Consider the following 19,916-nt stretch of genomic DNA (forward strand, 5'->3'; position numbering starts at 1 on the left):
AACATTGCAAGGAGATCAAGGATATAGTTCGTGATTAGGTTGTTGACATACAGAGGGCTGTCTTCTCATCATTCCTTCTTCTCTGAGACTGTTCACAGCATAGGGGACCCCTGGACCTAAGGGGATTGGACCCCAGCAAACACCGGACTCGGGAAACACAGCGCCCCACCCTCCCAGTGCAGGTAAGAAGCAGACATGCACTCGCTAATCAGCACTTGCACGTGGAGAAGCAGCGCACACAACACCACGAGGCCATTTCTCGTCAAATTGATGCAACTCAGTAATTTTTATTGCAACTGGAAGACAATACATCACAGAAACTTTATGGTAGGTCTGGGGGAAAGTGTTATTTACAATAAATGATGAAATAGTTTGTCTTTGGCAATATGATTACATATGAAGAATGCGAAACGCAAGGATGGATACCTCCAAAGCAACACCATCAGGTCCCTCAAGTTCGGCCCATCGTGCCTGCCTCCTCCCTGCTGCGGACCGCGAACGCGACGGAACGCCACCTTCCTTCTCCTCTACGGTTCTCCCTTCCTAGTCATGATATTGGCAGTTTCATACAGAAAATACAGAAAAGAAAATTGGCTTCTGAACAAGTATGACGCTAATACATTAATTTGGCCATGTAGGTCGATTGGCCAGCAAAGGTCAGAAGGTCGACCCTAAGCCTTGAGAGTAAACCTCTGGGTCTTCTGATTGCTTTATCACTATTATTTTTCTGCAAAACAAAAACACACCTCAGAAGTGTTACAGAATCAAGAGTATATATTTTTTTAAAAAATGGTACAAGTGTAGGATGCTTCCCAGACACACACGGATACTGTTTCCTCCACATTGTCACCATGGCAGTGTAAGTAGTGAGTGTGAATGACACGGCGCGGAACTGGCTACTGAATCGGCTATGAGCTTGGATGGCCTCCACGTACATTTGCAGAAGCTGAATGTTTACAGAACTGAAATGGTGCTAAGTTTCATCTTAAAATAAAGGGGGGGGGGTGTCGGGGAACTCAGGCCACAGTCATGAAAGGATGGAATACAATTTCTAGGTTTGACAGGTTCGCCATATCGAAGTTGCCGAGAATCCAATATGGAATATTAATTATTTGCAAAAGCAGGGAAGGGTGTTCTCCGCCTTTGCAAATGAAACACAGTGGAAAACACTGTTGTACAGATCCCCAATAAATACTCTTGATTTCAACGGGAACGGAACGAACAGGACGGGGGCTTGTGAGCACATCACAGTTAAGTCAGAAGTGATCTTTCGCCTAGGTCTGATTTCAAAAGTACGACAGACAGCAGGATACAGCACCATAGACACATCGGTTTCGGCTGTTAAAAGATGTTGTTTTTTTTTAAAAATCGGATTTTCCCTCCTTAATTTTTTTGGTCGGTGAAGCTAGCACTTGTTTGTAGAACTGTGGAAGAATGGCAAGGTCACACGCATTTTTCTCATGATAAAGCAACTGAGCTGTGAGTCTGTGCTTAATTCAAGGATGACCAGTAGGAGAGAGAGGAAACAAGGAGTGAACCCCCAGGGCGGGTGGGTGCTCTCTCAAAGGGAGAGGGGCTGACGGGTGAATTTCACAAAGGTGGGCGGGTCTATACAGAACACTGAATGCTGTGTGTAAATCCTCGTGAAACTCCAGAAACAGGAACACCACACAATGTATACACTTTGATTTACACATTCCGTTACAAAGGGAAAAAGAGGACACCATTACGACGTTGTAACTGCGTTAACTGCAATAGAAACCAAAGTCCCGAGTTTGGCAGGTAACTAAGAGAGGGTTATCCACTTAGGTTATATAGCAAAAGTGTGGATGTATATTATATATAGTAGTATAAATAATAAAAAAGTATTATTTAAATTAGATCACAGTGCTGCATTATGTGCATAACAGTGTTTGATATAGTATTGGAGGGCCGGGACCTATGACACTAAGGGTTTAACTGTCAACACTGGTAAGTCACAATCGGGGGGGCGGGGGCGGGGTGGAGGGGGGACGACGACACAGAGTTCATATGTGTTCTTTTGGTGGCAAAAAAAACATCCTGAAGATGAAAGAAAAAACACTTCTCTACAGAAACATGAAAATAAATTGCAACATCTGGGCAGCTGTGATCCACCAGAAAGAAAGGACTCCCAACCTGAATCAAGTTTAAAGGGAAAGAGAAGTCACATTGAACCCATCCAGTCCCATAGGGAAGACCCTCCCGTTAGGTCACTCGTACGCATGACTCCTTCTCCAAGAGCCCTTCGGCCAGAGGCCCAGGTCCTGCACGCGGTGTGGGCGCAGCACTTGGCGCTGAGCAGGCCTGGGCTGTGCCAGGGAGGAGCGGGCACAGGAGCCATTCACGCTGCAGAGCCCACAGCCAGACGCTGTCCCTCAGGCAGGAACAGCGCTCAGAGACATGGCCTCTTGCAGGCTGCCCCCTGGCAGTACCTGCTGGGCCCATGCCCAGTGCTTCTCCAAGGAAAACCGGTTCTTGGGAAAGGCCGCCGACACTGGCCTTCGCACACACTCAGCCCCGCCCAAGACGGAAACTGGCCACGGCGGTCTTGGCTAGGGCTGTCTCCAACCACCCTCTCCATGTGGGTTTGGGCCATTTCCAGGTAAGACAACTTGACCAAAGGACTCTCAAAAGTATACCGACTTGAGGGGGGAGGGGACATAGGAGCTATGGTAGATTATAAGGCTGGGAATGAAATCTATGATGCAGACAAACCCTTTCCACAGAGGACTAGTAGATAAAGATAGAAGACCACGGTAGTAGCATAAACATAACTGTCTACGTGTAAGTCATTTAAGAAAAAAGAGCTACGGCCTCTTTCTCTTAAATGTGCCCAAGGGCCAACAGCAAGTAACGGCAGATGTCACGGTGCTCAAGTGTTCATGGCTGCTTTCCCACGCATCTGGAAATATTGCTATAGTTCCCCGGACCCCCCCACCCCCCCATGAGTAGGTGAGATACTGGAATGAATGACACGTGAAACGCCACTGCTCCCGCGGGAGACACAAAAGCCAAAGCGCCGCACCCCTCGAATGGAGCCCGGGCGACCTGTCGGACTAATGAGCACACAGGCTGGTGTGGAAGCTACAGAACACCTGACGTTCGGGAAGGAATTCCGAGACGAAAGTGAATGACACGCGAGCAAAAAGACTCTCTCACAAATAGGCTTGTGCTTAAATTCTCTGCTGGGGAGGGGGTGCTCGTGCTCCTGCCCCTGGCGTGGTGAGGGCGTGGACAGCCTCCTTCGGCAATGAACTCACTACAAACGGCCACATACACATCCCCCCTCCCCCCAAACAATCGAAATACAAAGTTTAAACACAATTGAGCCATTGTTTTGGTTATGCATAATGTGTATGCCCCCCAAAACAGAAGAAAAATAGAAAAAAGTACCCTCACTAAAGTTTTCCCTGCAAGTCCCCCCGGCAGCCCCTGCGAAGGGGCCGAGGGAACTCAAGGAAAATAACACTTAGAAAGCTGCCCAATGAGGTATTTATGCAAAAAGAGTGGTTCTGGAGTTAAGAACACACTTTTATAAGATAGTTATCTATTTCTCAAGAGAGATCAGAAAAGTAAATCACACACATTGCATTTTATTATTTTCTAAAAGAGGCCTTGGCTCCTTTAGAAAAATGAAATGAGGGGAGACAGCCCACCGTGGGGGGTTTAAATCGGAAGAACCGCCCCCCTCCCTCGCCAGAAACAGTCCTGAACCTGTATCTGCCTTTCTGGAGGGAAGTCTACATTTTACCTGGGGGTGGGGGTGGGGGGCGGTATTTCCTGGGCTTGATCAGGTGACAACACAAACCGGTGTCCCTCGGGTTTCAGAGCTGTGCATGGCTTTTGGGGTGTCGAATGTTGGGTGAGATGGAGGGAACGGAGTACTTCAAAACTATATCCTTACTCCCTTCTCCCCCGTGACCGAATATGCGGGAAGAGTTCAGGTTCAGATAACGCAGTCGACCTGGTGTGCAGGTGACTTCTTCAGGGTCTCTCATCAGCAACCACAGGAAGCTGAGCACGAGGCACGCAGCAGCCTCCCTGCCCCGTTTTTAAAGATCAACACGACCCACTTCTGTCCCTCCCCGTCACATCCTGAGCCACAGTGGTGGGTGTTTTTGTTGGTGTTTTACAATTCCCCTCCACTCGGGTGGAAGATCACATTCTTAGGTTTCTCTTTGGGTCTCCCCCAATCATCTTTAGGCAAAGAGAACAGGAGTTTCTGGGCTGCGGGACATCGTCCTGTGGTCTAAGTTTCGCTCTCACAACCTAGATGGGCTTAAATCCAGGCTGGTTCGTGTGCGGAGGTGGTAGAGATGGCCGGGCCCTCCTTCCCACCGTGACAGGGAGTCACAGGAAAACTGTAGGCTGGTCCTTCCCACACCTGTGTCGCTTCCTACTTTGAGTGACCCCTAACTCACACCCTCATCTAATAAGGCCCATTAGCGCTGTTTCCCTTCTCCTGACGAATTTGCATAATTATCCACTGCCTTTTTCCTAGGACCAAATTGCGGTGATGGTTACCCCAGTCAGCGTCCCCTAATTCTCTCATACACACTCGCTACGAAGTTTGCCCTCAAATTATTGCATCATGATAAACATGTCCAGACACCAGAGAAAGGACACACTTTCCACAGAGAATCAGAAGGGGGTTGGGGCTGAAGTGCAGACAAGGCAGGCCCTACCGGAACATGAAATAGTTTTATATTGCAGAGTTAGTTCCCCAACAGTCAGAATTTGTCCCTGAAGAAGGTTAAACCTTAAACACCTGCTTCAAAAAACCAAAACAAAATAATTGGGAAAAAAACCAAAACAAAACAAAAGGAAAAACAAAACAAAAAAGAAAACCCAAAGAACCTCTAAGCCTAAGGGCTTAAACATTAGAGGCATAGCCTTTTCTCTATTTTCTATATTTATATGAAAATAATTCATGCTTCATGCTAAATACATTATTTACCTTACAAGAACTTTATTTTTGAATAAAAAAAAGTTTGTGTTTTTATGATTTTTTTTTCCTTTTTCTTTTAGAAGGAATCCATGCATTGTGGATCGGAAATTTCTGCTGGCTACAACGGGCTGACTGTGGAAATCACTGATTTTTGCAAAGATGAATCCTGACTGACATGATCTGCAAACTCCATTTTGAGGGCAGTATAGGAGTTTTCTTTTGCCTTTTTGCCACATTTTTTGTGTGTGTGTGTGTGTCCATCAATGTGCCTTTCATCTTTAAAAAATAGACCACAGTACTAATGGCAGGTTCCATAGCTTTTTGTTTGTTTTTTTTTTTTTTTCCCCCCGCTTGGATCAAATAGTTTTGACAAAAAAAGGTTTGTACCATTTTTTTCTTTCTTGACAACTATTGTAATTTCTTGGACTTGATTTTCACTTGGGCAGTTAAGAAAACAGCCTGTCTGTGGCTTTTCTCTCACTCTCGTGTGTGTGTGTATGTATGTATGTATGTATGTGTGTGTGTGTGTGTGTGGGCAGGGCCAACCCTTCAGGCTTATGGCTTGTGGAACATTCTCTTAATTTCAGATTGAACAGAATTCAATGATTAGGAGCATCACTAAAAACTGACCCCATTTCCTTTCCTTAGTCATTGACACCAGTGTCCGTGAATGGTCCAGTGTCCACCGCGACATCAGGAGGCTTCAGGACTAAGAAGCACTGAGGCCCGGGGACCCCGCCCCGACCCCGCACGCTGAGCGGCAGTGCCCAGGGTTTCCTGGCACAACACGTTGCCTGGCGCCACAAGCTGGGGCCTGCTCCCGGGGGGCGAGGGGCTCTTCCTTCTCCCCAGTTGCCTCACGCACATTCACTCAGTGAACCCCACTGGGTGGACATCCTGACCTTGTAAACCTAACGGTTAGGCCTGACCGGTGATGACTTTGCCTTGCAGGTGCCAAACACGGGCTTTTCCGAGGCATCCTCGACACCCCTGCGGACCCAGCCACGGGGCCAGCGGGAGGAAGCAGTGATAAATTTTGGCTTTTTCGGTTTTGTCTTCAGATAATGAGAAGCGTTTGTAAAACAGCTGAATGTCAATGAGTCTATGGCTTCAATCTCCTTTAAACGTAAAATTCTCAAGGGTCCAAAACAAAGGAGGAGGGGGGGCAAATTAGAGAAGAAAAGAAAACAAAAAAGGAAAGAAAGAAAACCAAACCCAAAACAAAGAAAAGAAAAAAAAAAGAAATTGCTGATATTGCCACAAATCATTAGAAATCTCCTGACATGCTGAAACCAAATGGCCGTTCAGTTCAAAACAAATCAGTGACTTGTTTTTTTTTAATTTTTCGTGGTTTCCTTTTGCTCTTTCTGCCCCTTTGCCGTCCGATTGGTGATGTTGTTCAAACAGGACCGAATCCCTGCCAAGTGCAGGAGCGACCCCGCCGCCTCCTTCATCTCCTCGTCGTCGCTCTCGGGGGGCTTCTCCGTGCGTCTCTTTTTGAGGGGCAGCGTGTCGCTGGGGACCCGCCGGGCCTTGGCGAGGTGCTGGCGCTTCTTGTGCGGGGCCGCGCAGCCGCCGTCGCCCGGGGCCTCCCGGGGGCCGTGCTTGCGCTCGTCCTCCTCCGCCTCGCTGTGGCTCTCGCGGCTCTGCACGCTGCCCTCGCTGCCCTCCTGGCTCCCCTTGGTGGCAAACTCGTCGTGGTCCTCGGCCGAGGAGGAGGAGACCGAGTCGCTGGCGGGCGAGGCGCTCCTGGCGGCGGCGGCCTTGGCACTGCTGTAGTTGTGATCCTCCTTGGGGTCCCCGCTGACCACCGGGGAGCCGCACGACGGCTCGCTCTCTGTCCGTGTCCTGCCGCTGCCCAGGCCGTTCCTGCGGGCGGGGACGGAGGGGAGACAGAGGGGACACGGATGAGACCCTGTGATGAGGCCCCCGCAGCCCCCACCGCCCCCCTGATGCGCTCACACGACCAGCCCTTGGAGGCGCAAGCTGGCCACGTGCCAAGGCGGCCGGAAAGTCGGCGTCCTGCACCCCGTCCTCCCATCACTGGCCTTTTCACTCAGTGTGTGCGGCTGAGCCGCCAAAACAACACGCTTCAGAGGCCACAGCGGTGGCAACAGGGTCTCCACTGGAAACCCTAAGGGTCGAGCGGTGCTGGGCTTCGCAGACCCGCCGGCACGGAGGGACAGACACCGCGGAGGCGGCGGGTACTTCCGAGGAAAAACCCGCGTCCTGCTCACGCTGCTGCGTTAGGAAGACTGAACCCAGCCTGCAGGGAAAAGAGGTGCCTGCTGGTGGGGACGGCTATCCACTCAGGCTTCCCTCCTTCCCCCTTCATCCTACAGATATTCACTGAACGCCCCACATGAACGCATGGCCTGGGGAGGGTCCCAGGTGGGATCAGGTACAGGCACCGCCACACAGACGCCGACAGGCCAGCAGGTCACGGTTAGACCCCAGGACGGGAAGCACCCGCCAGGCGCCTGCGAACCTGCCTAGATGATGGCGCTGAACTCCAGAGCAGCCGTGAGCATCCTAACTGTACAGGTGCCAGGAGGAGGATCTGGAGAAGTTTAGGGATTTACTTAGAGCCCCCACAGCTCCTAAGCAGCAGAGCCACGATCGAGCTCTTAGCTACCCCATCCGATCCGCTCCACTTTCTGATTTGCCCACAACTCAGTTCCCTGCCGTCCGTTCCATTCCCATCAGAGCCCGACAGCACTCTCCATGCCTCTAGTCATTTTGTTGCTTCACGTCTAACAATGAACAGACCTCCTCTATGCTTCTCAGGAGCCAAGTGGGAACAGAGACTGCACCCGCTGCACAGGGTCATGGGCCCAGGACATGAGGGAACGCTGGCAGGAGACGGGACCAGCGCCTGCTGTCAGCGCGAGGGCTGTGGCGCCGAGTCCTGGTGAGGCCGCTGTTTACATGGCCACTGTGATACAATGGTGTCTGGCACAGCAGGTATTCAGGAGGCTGGGTGAGCAGAGAGGTGAATCCTCGAGGGAGGGAAAGGCTACTTAGAGTGGAGGTGGCAGAGATGGCTTCTGAAGCGGGAGGTGAGGGCTGAAGGCTTGGGGCAGGGAGATGCTGTATGGCACCACCCGTGTTTCTTGTAAGCTCATCCACCTGCTGATACGTTTCTGGGCGACATGAGCACACTTTTCCTTCCTGCAGAGCCCCAGGTCTAGGTCCTCCACAGAGAGGAGTCCCCATGTCATCACGTGGTGACCTGCTCCAGGTGTGGGCTTCCCATTACAGCGTCAGCTCCCTAAGGCAGGGCCGTCACTGGTACCTCTCCAGGGCCTAGTGCTGTGTCTGGTGCAGAGTGGACACACAGCAGAGAGAAGGGCGGGAGCAGACGGAGGTGTGTGGCAGAGAGCAGGAAGTCTGGGAAGATGACTGCGGACCTCCACCAACACGCCTTATCGGATACTCCCTAAGGATATGGCCCTGGAAAGGCGATGGGGTCAGGCCCACTGATGAGCTGCAGCTGTGAGCCCCGCCCCCTTTTCTCCTGCCAACCCTGGGGGCCTATGGGCTCAGCAAGACTCTGGTTGCAGCCTGGACAGCGGCTGAAAGGGAGGCGAGTCCCTGTGATAAATGGTGTAGCAGGGAGTGAGGTCAAGGGTCCCCCTCTCTTCGGTGCCCTCCTACATTTAAGCTGGTGGGAACGTGCACCAGGCGGTGGCACGCACCAGCACAGTAATGCGCACCAGCAAAACGCATGAGGGCCGGTATTAGAACTCAACCTCTGCTGGATGTCTCAAGACCTCCATGATCAACCCCACAATCACAATGTGTGCATTTGCACAATGGCGTCCTAGCAGGTCCAGAAGGGCCCCAGGTTGTCCCGTTCTCTAGGATCCCAGATCCATGCCACCCCTCCCCTCAAAGTCCTTATAGAAAGAACCGGGCTTGTAAGACAGACAGACAGACATCCAGCAAGTTTATTTGTGAGCTTCAGCGCACCTCTCTGCCTCCCAGGGCAGTGTGACCAAATGAAAAGTCCGATCACAGAGGGCAGCTCTCAGTGGGCACGGGAGACTTCTGACTTGGTCTCCTCTCCTGTCAGATTGCTCGCTGCTGCATCATGCTTACCCCGAGTGGTGCCATTTCTTTCTATTCTAGCTCAGGAGCCGTATGGGAATGCAGCATAAAGTAGGAGCAGAGAGGCCTGAGGGAAGAAATGCTTCAGGGGCTTGCCTGTCAACATGGCCCTGAGCTGTGTATCTATGTTCTGCAGACTTCCTGTTTCTTGGCTGCCTTGGGGAACATAAAAGTGGCCAGGAGAGGATGCCTGTGAGGTGCTACCAAATAGGAAACTTTGTTAATGTAATTAATTGCACAGGTAGCTATTAATAGTCATGACGGCAAATGAAAATGAAATCTCATAGAATGGCTCTCTCGATCTTTGTTGTTTCAGGCAACTACTGTTGAATCTAAAAATTATTTCAGTAATGAGTCCGCCAAACTAGCAAAAAACAGTTTCAAAGTGAACTCAACTACACTTGGGTGAGTAAACGGGCTTTTTTCTAGGCTTTTAGAAAAGTCAATTCAATTCTGAATCCTTACTTTTTAATAACATGGGGCTTATGACTCACTTTACTACCTCAGTTAAGCAGACTACGATACCCCCTGAACATATGCGGAGAGGGAGGGAATTGTGAGTGCAAAAGAGGAGGAAATAAGGCAAGTGCTGCAAAAATCTAATTCTCAGAGATTCTAGGTGAGAGGCATATGGTGTTTATCATGCTTTTTCCTTCTCTTTGCACAGCTTTAAAAAATAGGTTTTTAAAATGTTTTTATTGATTTTAGAGAGTGGAAGGGAGAAGGAAAGAGAAACATTGATGTGAGAAACATCAATCACCTGCCTCCTGTGCGCCTCCTACTGGGGATCAAGCTCACAACCTGGGCATATGCCCTGACGGGGAATCGGACTGTGACCTCCTGGTTCATAGGTCGATGCTCAACCACTGAGCCACGGCGGCCAGGCCCAGCCGAAGTTTTAAAAGCAAATCCTCTTTTGGAGAAAGGAACCTAAATTTAGGTCATGAGGATTTCCACAGATTAAGTTCAAGCAGATATTGGAAAAGCAGCTCATAACCTAAAATCACCAAACATGTCAGCAAACAGGCCACCGGGAACATATAAATGTAAAAATACTTGTAACCAGCCAGGGCACGGGAATGCCGACACCCTCGATGGGTTCCCGGGGAGAAGTAACTGCCTGCACAGGCAGCCAGTGCAGATAAAGTCAGCCCCAGCCCCAGCCCCAGATGGGGCCAGAGACAAGAAGAGCCTCCCCTGAGAATTTTTAATCACAAGCCTGAAGTCTTGTGGGTATGAAGCCAGAATTCTACTGTGGGGACCAGGGACCACAAGCTAAATTTAGTTTAAAGTGCCCAACGGTGCCTACTGTTGAAAAAAACACACAAACCCTTTCTGGAAGAACCTAACTTAAAACCCAGGCCACAAAGAATTCCCACACAAAATTTTAAGAAACATAGGTTCATAACCCAAAACCCATTAAACATAAAAGAAAGAAGCCACCGTAAGCAAGAGACAACAGAAAAACACACACAAAACTGTGAATCTGCAAATATTCAAATAACTAGGTACAGAATGTAAAGTATGCATAATGAAATAAAAAAGAAGGAACTGAAACACATTAGAAAGGAAGAATAGATGATTAAAGCCAGGCAGACAGATTTTGGAAGGCATCAGGTAGAATTTCTAAAGCTGAAAAAATAGAATCCCTGAAATGAAAGAACTCAGTGGGAGCCAGAAGAGACAAATTAGTGAATCAGAAGACGGATCTGAAGATAATATATATAAAATGCAGCACAGAGAGACAAAGGGATAAAAAATATGAAAGAGAGATTGGGCAACATGGACTATAATAACAAGCTATCCCTCTAAGCTGGAGTTCCAGAGTGGAAAGGAAAAAATGGAGACGATCCAAAATCCAAATAAAAAATGGCCGAGCATTTTCTAGTTTTGACGAGGGTACCAATCCTCAGATTCAGAAAGCCAACAAGTCCCGAGGAGAATAAATAAAAAGAAATCCATGTCTAGACACATCACAAACCGTACAGCATTAAAGTCACAGAAACAAAACATACACTAATGAGGTGTACAGTAAGATGAAGCAGTGAAACAGGTAAAAGTAGAACATTAATTCCAAAGTGCGAGACAGAAAAAATAACCGTCAATCTAGAATGTATATCCGGTAACGCTATCTTCTAAGCATAAGGGCAAAATAAATATATTTTCAGGGTTTTAACTGAGTGCAGATACTCACTAGGGGAAGTTTTAAAAAATATATTTTAGGAAAAAGGAAAATGATCCAAAAAAGGAGGTTTGAGATGCAGCAAGAGAAGATAAGCAAAGACAATGTAATTAAGTACTGACTGAACACCACAATAAAACAAAAAGAAACTGAAACAGAACCAAAGTATTGGGCAAATATAGCATTTCATCTGGGAGGTAGAGAACAGAAGTAAAAACATTCCAAGGGCCCTGTATTGATCAGGAGGTTAAAGATATTGATTAACTTTAAACATTTAAAAATATTCATGTTAAAAGTTCCAGGATCAACACGGAAAGAAGAGAAACAAAATGTACAACTTCCAAACCATTAGAAAGGGAGAGAAAAAGACAAAGGGAACGAGGAGTGAGAGAATCTTAATCAATTTCAAGTAATGCTAGAAAGGAAAAAGAATCTGGAAAAAGTGGGCCAAACCGAAATGCAGAATAAATGGGAGAAATAAATCCAAATATGTCATTAAAAATTGGCTAAAAATCTTTTTTTTTGAATTGGCAAGCTAGTCTTTTTATTTTTAATTTTTAAATGTTACTTATTTTATTTATTCATTTATTTAATTTTGTTTTATTGCTTAAAATCTTTTTTAAAGGTAACGATCATTAACACAAATCCAAAAAACTCCCCCCAAAAAGCCATATGCTGTTTACAAGAGACAAACCTAATCCATACAAAGAAAGGTCAACGTAAAATAATGGAGAACACTGTATCATGCCATGTTCCTATAGCTATATTAACATAACACAGGATTTTAAAGTAAAAAAAAAAATCTGTACTACATATAAACAGAGTCATTAAACATTCATAAAGGTTCAATTTACCAGGGAGATAAAACAGTTCTAAACATGAATACCTCCAATAAGGTAGCTTGAAAATGTAAGCATCCCAAATTGAAAGAGTTACAAGGAGAAACAGTCAAATACACAGCAGATTTTAATACATTATTCTCTCTTTCCAACTGATTAGCCCCCTCCACTCACACAATTAGTACTAGTATATAGAAGATTTGCTCTAATGAACGTACATAGAGCATGTGCTAATAATGGAGAAGGCATATTAATTTTGAAGCACCCAGACCTTATAAAAACTGACCATAACTCCAAAAATTTCAAAGCAGCAGCATCTTATAGATCAATTCTCTGACCACAGTGCACTGTAGTTAGTGATCAATGTTGAAGAGGTAACTAAAAACCAAAAATGACCACCTCTTTCTAGGTTTGAGAACTTAAAAACACACTTCTGATGGAAAGAGACTTGACTTGGGGCGGGACATGCACAATACAGTGTAACAGATGATGTGTTGTGGAATTGTGCACCCAAAACCTGTATAATTTTGTTAACAAGTGTCACCTCAATAAATAGGAACAAAACCCACATTTCTAAAAATACCTTTGGGTCAAAGAAATGAAAATATTTTGAGCTGTTAATAATAATAATAATAACATGAAAGGTATCAAAACTTATAGGATACCACTGAGCAGTAGTAGTTTGAAGTAAATTATAACTTCAAACTTTTATAGAAAAAAGAAAGGTTTAAAATAAAAGTTCAATCCAGACAAAGAAAAAAAATAAATCCAAAGAAAAAAAAGGAAATTATAAAGAAAATAGCAGAAATGAGTGAAGCAGAGAACAGATACAAAATACAGGTAATTAAAAACAAAACTATGGCAAGATTAAGCAAAAAAAGAGATGATAAAATAAAAAGGGGCGTAACTAAAGGAGATCTTTTAAGAGATGACAGCATTACGCATAACTTTATGGAAATATATTTGAAAACTTAGGTGAAATGGAAATTCTGTAGTGACCAAAAGGAATTAAAAAATAAGCCATACTATCATCATTAAACATTAAATCAATAGTTACCAATCATCGCACAAAGAAAACATCAGCTCAGGCCATTTTGCAAGCAAGTTCCATCAAACATGGAAAGATAACTCCTATCTTACTCTCTCAAAGAATCTAAGAGTGAATACTCCCTCAACTCATTTTATGAAAATAATGTTATTTTGACACTAAAACTAGAAAAAGATACCACCGGAGAAACATGAGGCATTAAAAAAAAAAGCAAAATTCATACATAAAATATTACCTGCTCTAGTAATATGTAAAAAATATAATGTATCAGAAGCAGGCATATTAAAAAATGCAGGCTTATTCAAAATTGGAAAATTTATAATGTAATTCACCAAAGTAAAACAACAAAAACAACAACTCTACAGTTATCTTGAGATAAATTTTTAAAAAATGAAATTCAACAACCATTCATAATAAAATGTCATAGCAAACTACGAATAGAATTCTTATGATAAAGTTCATTTCCTGAAAGACCTATAACATTGTATTAATTGTGAATGAATAACATAGCTCCTTTTAAAATAAGAAACAATGTAAAGATATCTAAAATCACTACTTTACTCAGAAACCCTGAACTGTGCAATAGGACAGGAAAAGTAAAAGTAAGAATTAGAAAGAAAAAACCCACCATTTTTTACAGCAGAGAAATCATTAGAATTACTAAGGCAGTTTATTTTGCAAGGGTACTGGAAAAAAAATAAACAATTAACTATCGCCAGGTAAATTATAGACTTAAATGTGAAAGGAAAAGCTTTTAAAATCTTTTTGAAAAGAACTATAGAAAACTACATAATCTCAGAGAAGGGATATTTTTAAGACATCAGATTTCATAAAAAAATAAAGATTAATAAGCATGAAAATGAAGAATTTCTGTTCATCAAAAGATACTATTTTGGTGAAATGACCATCAACAAACTTAGAAAAGTTATTTGTTAACATATACAGTCAAATAAGGATTAATATTCAGAGTATACAAAGAACTAGAAAGATAAGAAAAAGAGAATCCAATAGAAAAATGAGCAAAATGATCAACAGGCAAGCCATCAAGAACACATTCAAAAAGCCAATTAAATATATGGAAAACTGCAACATCTTTAGTAACAAGGGAAAAGGAAATTGTAAAACACAATGAGATGCCATTACATATTCACTAAATTGGCTGAGATTAAAAAGTGCGATGGTTCCGAAAGTCTGTGAAGATGCAGAGGATGGGAGCCATCACACTCTGCGAGTAGGAGTATAATTGAATGCTAACACTTTAGGAAACAATTTGGTGTCATCTTGTGAAGTTGAGCATGTACATACCCTACCAACCAACAATCCTGCACCTGGAGATGCGATTTCAATGAAACTGAAGACAGGTGAAAGAATTTCCATAGCAGCACTGTTTGTAATTGCAAAGGACTGTAAATGATGCAAATATCTAAGTGGGGTATAGTTGAAGAAGGGAATATTATACAGCTACAAAAATGATTCAATTACAACTATATACAGAACAAACTCAATAGTGAGTAAAAAAAAGCAAGTTAGAAAGGAAGTATATTGTTCCAGTTATATAAAACTCAAAAGCAAGCAAAACTAAACAATATACAGTCTATGAATATCATAAATGCTTTGAAACACATGGACACAGTATACAGTGGGGCAAATGCAGGTTTACTTCATGCTCCATGTTCTTATGGGAAATAATACAATAATTAATAATAATACGAGAATAAACTCTTGTGTTTCACATACTAACATGTGTATACCTATGTTTGCCCCAACCTGTACAAAATTTGGAATTGTGGTTACCTTTCAGGTAAGACAAAGGTATCAGTACTGCTTTCGTTTTTGCAGTTGGGTGGTGGGTTCATGAGTGTCTTATAATTCCACGAATAATGTAATTAGAGCAGGTCCAGGGGCTGTGATGCTGGTTAGCACTTCCAGAAGAAACACAAGTTCCACAATCCCAGTTCTACCTCAGTGGTCATCTCCAGGTTGGGGTTCGGGGCACAATTTTCTCCCATGAGCTGCATATTGTCCCCCTAAACCACTGAGATAATTGTGACTCCCTCTCTGCATTAGATCACAGAACACAAAGAAAAATTATTCTAAAACTCTCCTCCATCCATTGTTTTGCACGTGGCACCGCCCAGAATCACCAGGGGCTCTGAGCATTTTCAGATACAACAGAAAAAGCCAGCAGGACGCTTTAACCAATGCCATTGATTTAAAATAAGAAAGGCAACTCTAGAATGATCAAATTTCACATGTTTAGATATCTGGCCCAGAGGAACCGAAAGCAGAAACAAGAAGCAGAGACAGGGGGTTCAGTGAGAACTCCTCTGCTCTGTCCTCCTGGTATTTCTTTTCCCGTTGCCTTTAATCTCGATCCCTTTAGTATTTCCTCCTCTCCCTCCCAGCACAGACTCAGCATAATCTAATACTGAGGTTCAGACTTGGCTTCAAAGACCATGATTTCAGAAGACAAAAGCTGACAGATGCTTGATCTGTAAAAATACAACACAGCACAAAAAAAGGACCAGTCTGCAAGCTGTGTAGTCAGACCACAGCCAATCTTATACCGAAGGTGGCAGGCTTTCTAAACCTGTGACAAACATCTTCTCAAGGGGAAAAACCAAGACAGTTGCCTGGGAGCAGATCTTAGGCTGACAGACGGGTTTTCCTGATGACTGTTTGGACAGGACCTTAAATATTAGTATTTTGTATTATAATAGGACCATTAATTCCTGACTTGCTTCATGTTCCATGGAAATTGAAGTTTCACCTGAGGTCCTAAGGGACTCAAATAAAATTAAGCACCTTAGATGGTGATTACACGGAACTTCCTTCTAATTTTATAACATGTTATGGTTTAGACTTGTAGTCCTGACTACTGCCATCATTCCTCAAAACCAATGGTTTCACCCTAAATGTGGAGTTCTGAAGGTAGCACAGGCTTACTCTGAGCCTTCTCCAGGAGTTTGGGGTACTCAGGAAAGTGACCTGGGAGGGACTATGGAGGGCAGGCTAGATAAATCCATGAACCTCTCCACATTAATTTTAACCCCCCACCCCAAACTTTAATACATTCATAATACTATGTTACCATCACCACCATCCATCTCTAGAACTTTCCATCTTGTAAGTTTCTAACTCTATACCCATTAAAACAATAACTCCCTATTTCTCTCTCCTCCCAGTCCCTGGCGCAACCACCATTCTACTTTCTATAATTTTGACTACTCACTATTTGCCTTGTTGTGACTGGCTTCACTCACTATAATATCCTCAACGTACATCCATGCTGTAGCATGTGTTACAATTTCCTTCCTAAAAGGCTGAATAATATTCTATGTGTATACCACATTTTACTTATTCATCTGTTGATGGACGTGTGGGTCGCATGTACACTTTAGCTATTGTGAATAATGCTGCTATGAACATGGAATTACAAGTATCTCCTTAAGACCCTGCTTTCAATTCTTTTGGGTATGTACCCAGAAGTGGAATTGCTGTATCATGTAGTCATTCTATTTTAAGGAACTTCCACACCATTTTCCACAGTGGCTGCACCATTTACATTCCCACCAATAGTGCATAAGGATTCCCATTTTCCACATCCCTGGCAACACTTGTTATTTTCTGTTATTTTTTTTTGTTTTAAATTTTATTGATTTTTTTTTTTTTTTTACAGAGAGGAAGGGAGAGAGATAGAGAGTTAGAAACATCGATGAGAGAGAAACATCAATCAGCTGCCTCCTGCACACTCCCCACTGGGGATGTGCCCGCAACCAAGGTACATGCCCTTGACCAGAATCGAACCTGGGACCCTTGAGTCCGCAGGCCGACGCTCTATCCACTGAACCAAACCGATTAGGCTTCTGTTTGTTTTGATAGCAACCACTTTAATGGGTGTGAAATGGTATCTCACTGGTGTTTTGATTTGCATTTCCCTAGTGAACAGAGATGTTGAGCATCTTTTCATGTGCATACTTACTGGCCCTTTGTGTATCTTCTTTGGAGAAATGTCTATTCAAGTTCTTTGCCCATTTCTGAATTGGGTTGTTCTCCACCTTATTTATCAAGCACCTGCATAATGCATACTCTGTGCCAGGCACATCAGTGTTAATCCTGAGGCAGGTGCTGATTCTTCCAGGTACACTGGCCCCAGGTCACAAAGCTACAGGATACGAACCCAGGAAAGTGGTTTCCCAAGCCCGCGTGTGCAAGCTCTGGGCTTTGTTGTCCTATGAAGAACCCCACTCCCGTCTGTTGTCTCCGATTCCTCTGGCAAGCCCTGGACATTCAAGTCCTCTCTGCCACCTGAGTGGTTACTTGGGGCCAAAAAGAACCCTAATAGTTGAAAGCAAGGTGGCCCAGATCCAGGGCCCCTACCTGGGAGGCAGCCCATAATGCTATTAATGGAAGAAATCTGGGGTTCCCGTCTCTCAAGGGGGCCAGAAACAGTGCTTCTAGGGCGGTAGCTGTTTCTTGCCTTCAATGTATTCTCTGTAAGAAACCCCACTGGGAAAGCACCAGAAGACACAGGCATAAAACTTTAAGACGTGTGAGTGGTTATTTTGAGGATCATGTGTCTTGAGGACTCTCCGCTCAGGCAGATTTAAAAATAAGTAGGATTCCAACGTGTATGGATGGGCCAATCTCTGAGGTTATTGAGTAAAAAGTCAACACTGTAAAGTCAATTACACTATTGACAGATACTCTTACAAGGAGATTTCACATCATAATTATATGCAAGGGAACCCAGCAAATACAAGCTGTGTAATGATCAGCTAATAAAAGTAACACTTCATCTAAGTCAATAATGGTTTCAGAGTTAAGACAAACAAACATGGCCTTTGCCACTCAGTGGAGGAAAAAAAAAAATCCCTGAAAGACAAATATTTTCACTTAAGGAGAAGTCGCTTAGACTCACACAGAAGACCTGTCACACGAAGCAGAGGAGAAAATCGGTCTTTAGTGGGTGCTAATGACTCCCCGGCCCTCCCTCCAGCCGCAGCTGGACTGACAGGGACAGTGGCCCACAACCCGCGCAAACATCTGCGCCCCCCGGGCACCCTTGGTCACCGCCATGTGGTGTGGCAGAGGATGTCTGCTGCTGTTTTACTCCCTCTTAGCTGTTTCCCTTTTAACCTCAGCCGCGTCTGGTTCTATGGAGACATGGCCAAACTAAAAAGAAATTTAAATTATAACAAATGTGAAAGAACAAAACAAGATCTTCTCCTTCACAGGGAGAAGATCTTTTCTTTTCTTCTTCTTCTTTTTTTTTTAAAGAATAGTTTATTGAGTTTTTGTAGAGAGAGAAGGGAGAGGGAGAGACACACATTGATGTGAGAATGCATGGCTGCCTCCTGCACCCTCCTACTGGGGATCAAGCCCACATGTGCATCTTCCCTGACAGGAACTGAACCAGCAATCTCCTGGTGGCACCAGGAGAGGATGATGCCGCAACCAACTGAGCCACATGGGCCAGGACTCTCCCAAACACTTGTTAATGAGTTTTACCCAGACACTGATTCTGCAAATATCTATGTATATTTATGTGTGTGTTTTTTCCCAAAAAGCATCTCAGTGTCTATTTGCCAGGCATTGGGGACATAAAGAGGGCACAGGTATAATTAGCAAGGGTCCTTGACCTTACAGAGCTTGCAATACATCTCTGCCCAATTTCTCTTAAAACTGGGGTGGGAGGTGCGGCATTTGGATGGTGCGCTGGAAATGCATGATGGTTTTCTTTAACTGCTTATCTCCATGGCAATGGTAACCTGCTCAGTTTCTGCAAATCGTGGTTGGATACCGAAACAATTCTGCTCCAAACTCCTATGAGTTCAGGAAGGGCACTCTCAGACAATGGTGCTTTGGTTGTGGGCAGGCTTTGAGCAGGCTGTGCCATTAGGAAGCTATTGTCACTCAGCCCAAAGCCACCCTTCCAGTGTTTCCTGCAAAGGGGCTAGGGCTGGGCTGTACCACCTGGTCCATAGGAGGCTTGGACAAGAGGGGGCGCCACAGAGAGACTGGGGAGGGGTGGAGGAAGAAGGGACATGCCCTCCCTGTGCGTTTCCTGTTCCTCCATCACCCTAACGCCTCTCATCTCTGCAGCGGCAATTCATTCCTGCAGCGGATGCCGTGTTCAGTAAAGGTCTGTGAGGGAATCATTTTCATGATGGGTCCTGAAGGACGTGCTGCCCTGTGTGTGGAGGCTGAGGGAAACCTACACGGAGGACACGGCTTGAATAAGATGGGTAAATCCCGGACATATCTGGGGAACAAATTTGGCTCCAGGAGACGGGGGGGGGGGGGCGGGGGGGGACATGGGGGGAAGGGGAAGGGTGTTGGGTGATGTGGTGGGAAACCTGGAAGGTTCTGGAGATGGCTGGTGGTGGCTGGGTGGGTGGGAGTGGGCAGGGAGGCAGCAGAGCCAGTCGGAGCAGACATCCACGCTGGCGCAGGACCCTAGTTCTTCTGATTTGGCAAGTGACCTGATTCTTAGAAGCAGGGAAACGATGCCCGGTTATTTATAGACCAGGGACCTCGGCACTTCTCACGCACGCTTTGGCATCTGATTTGAGGAGCTTCATGGAGGAGGGAACTGGGGCCCAGAGAGGTCAGACATCCACCCAAAGGCAGGGCACTGGTAAAGTGACAGGGCTGCGTCTACAAGCCAGGATCTTGAACAAATTGGCTCACCATTCCCTCTACCCACCTTACCTGGTTTTCTAACCCACTTAATTGAACTGTCTTCATTCTCACTGGACGGAGACC

At 45.1% G+C, this 19,916-nt stretch overlaps 1 protein-coding gene across 10 annotated transcripts in view; it reads right to left on the reverse strand.

Moving 5' to 3' along the window:
• Positions 1-267: 267 nt before the first annotated feature.
• FOXN3 (forkhead box N3) overlaps positions 268-19,916 on the reverse strand; it is a 359,245-nt gene continuing 339,596 nt past the window's right edge. For all 10 annotated transcript variants that reach the window (XM_023765124.1, XM_023765120.1, XM_006101670.3 and 7 more), the window contains one exon: positions 268-6,838. In XM_023765124.1, the coding sequence (XP_023620892.1) occupies positions 6,307-6,838 (532 nt within the window). In that variant the 3' untranslated portion in view covers positions 268-6,306. The remainder of the gene's footprint in view (positions 6,839-19,916) is intronic.

Source organism: Myotis lucifugus, unplaced genomic scaffold (assembly GCF_000147115.1).
Source record: "Myotis lucifugus unplaced genomic scaffold, Myoluc2.0 scaffold_377, whole genome shotgun sequence".
Classification (NCBI taxonomy): Eukaryota; Metazoa; Chordata; class Mammalia; order Chiroptera; family Vespertilionidae; genus Myotis; species Myotis lucifugus.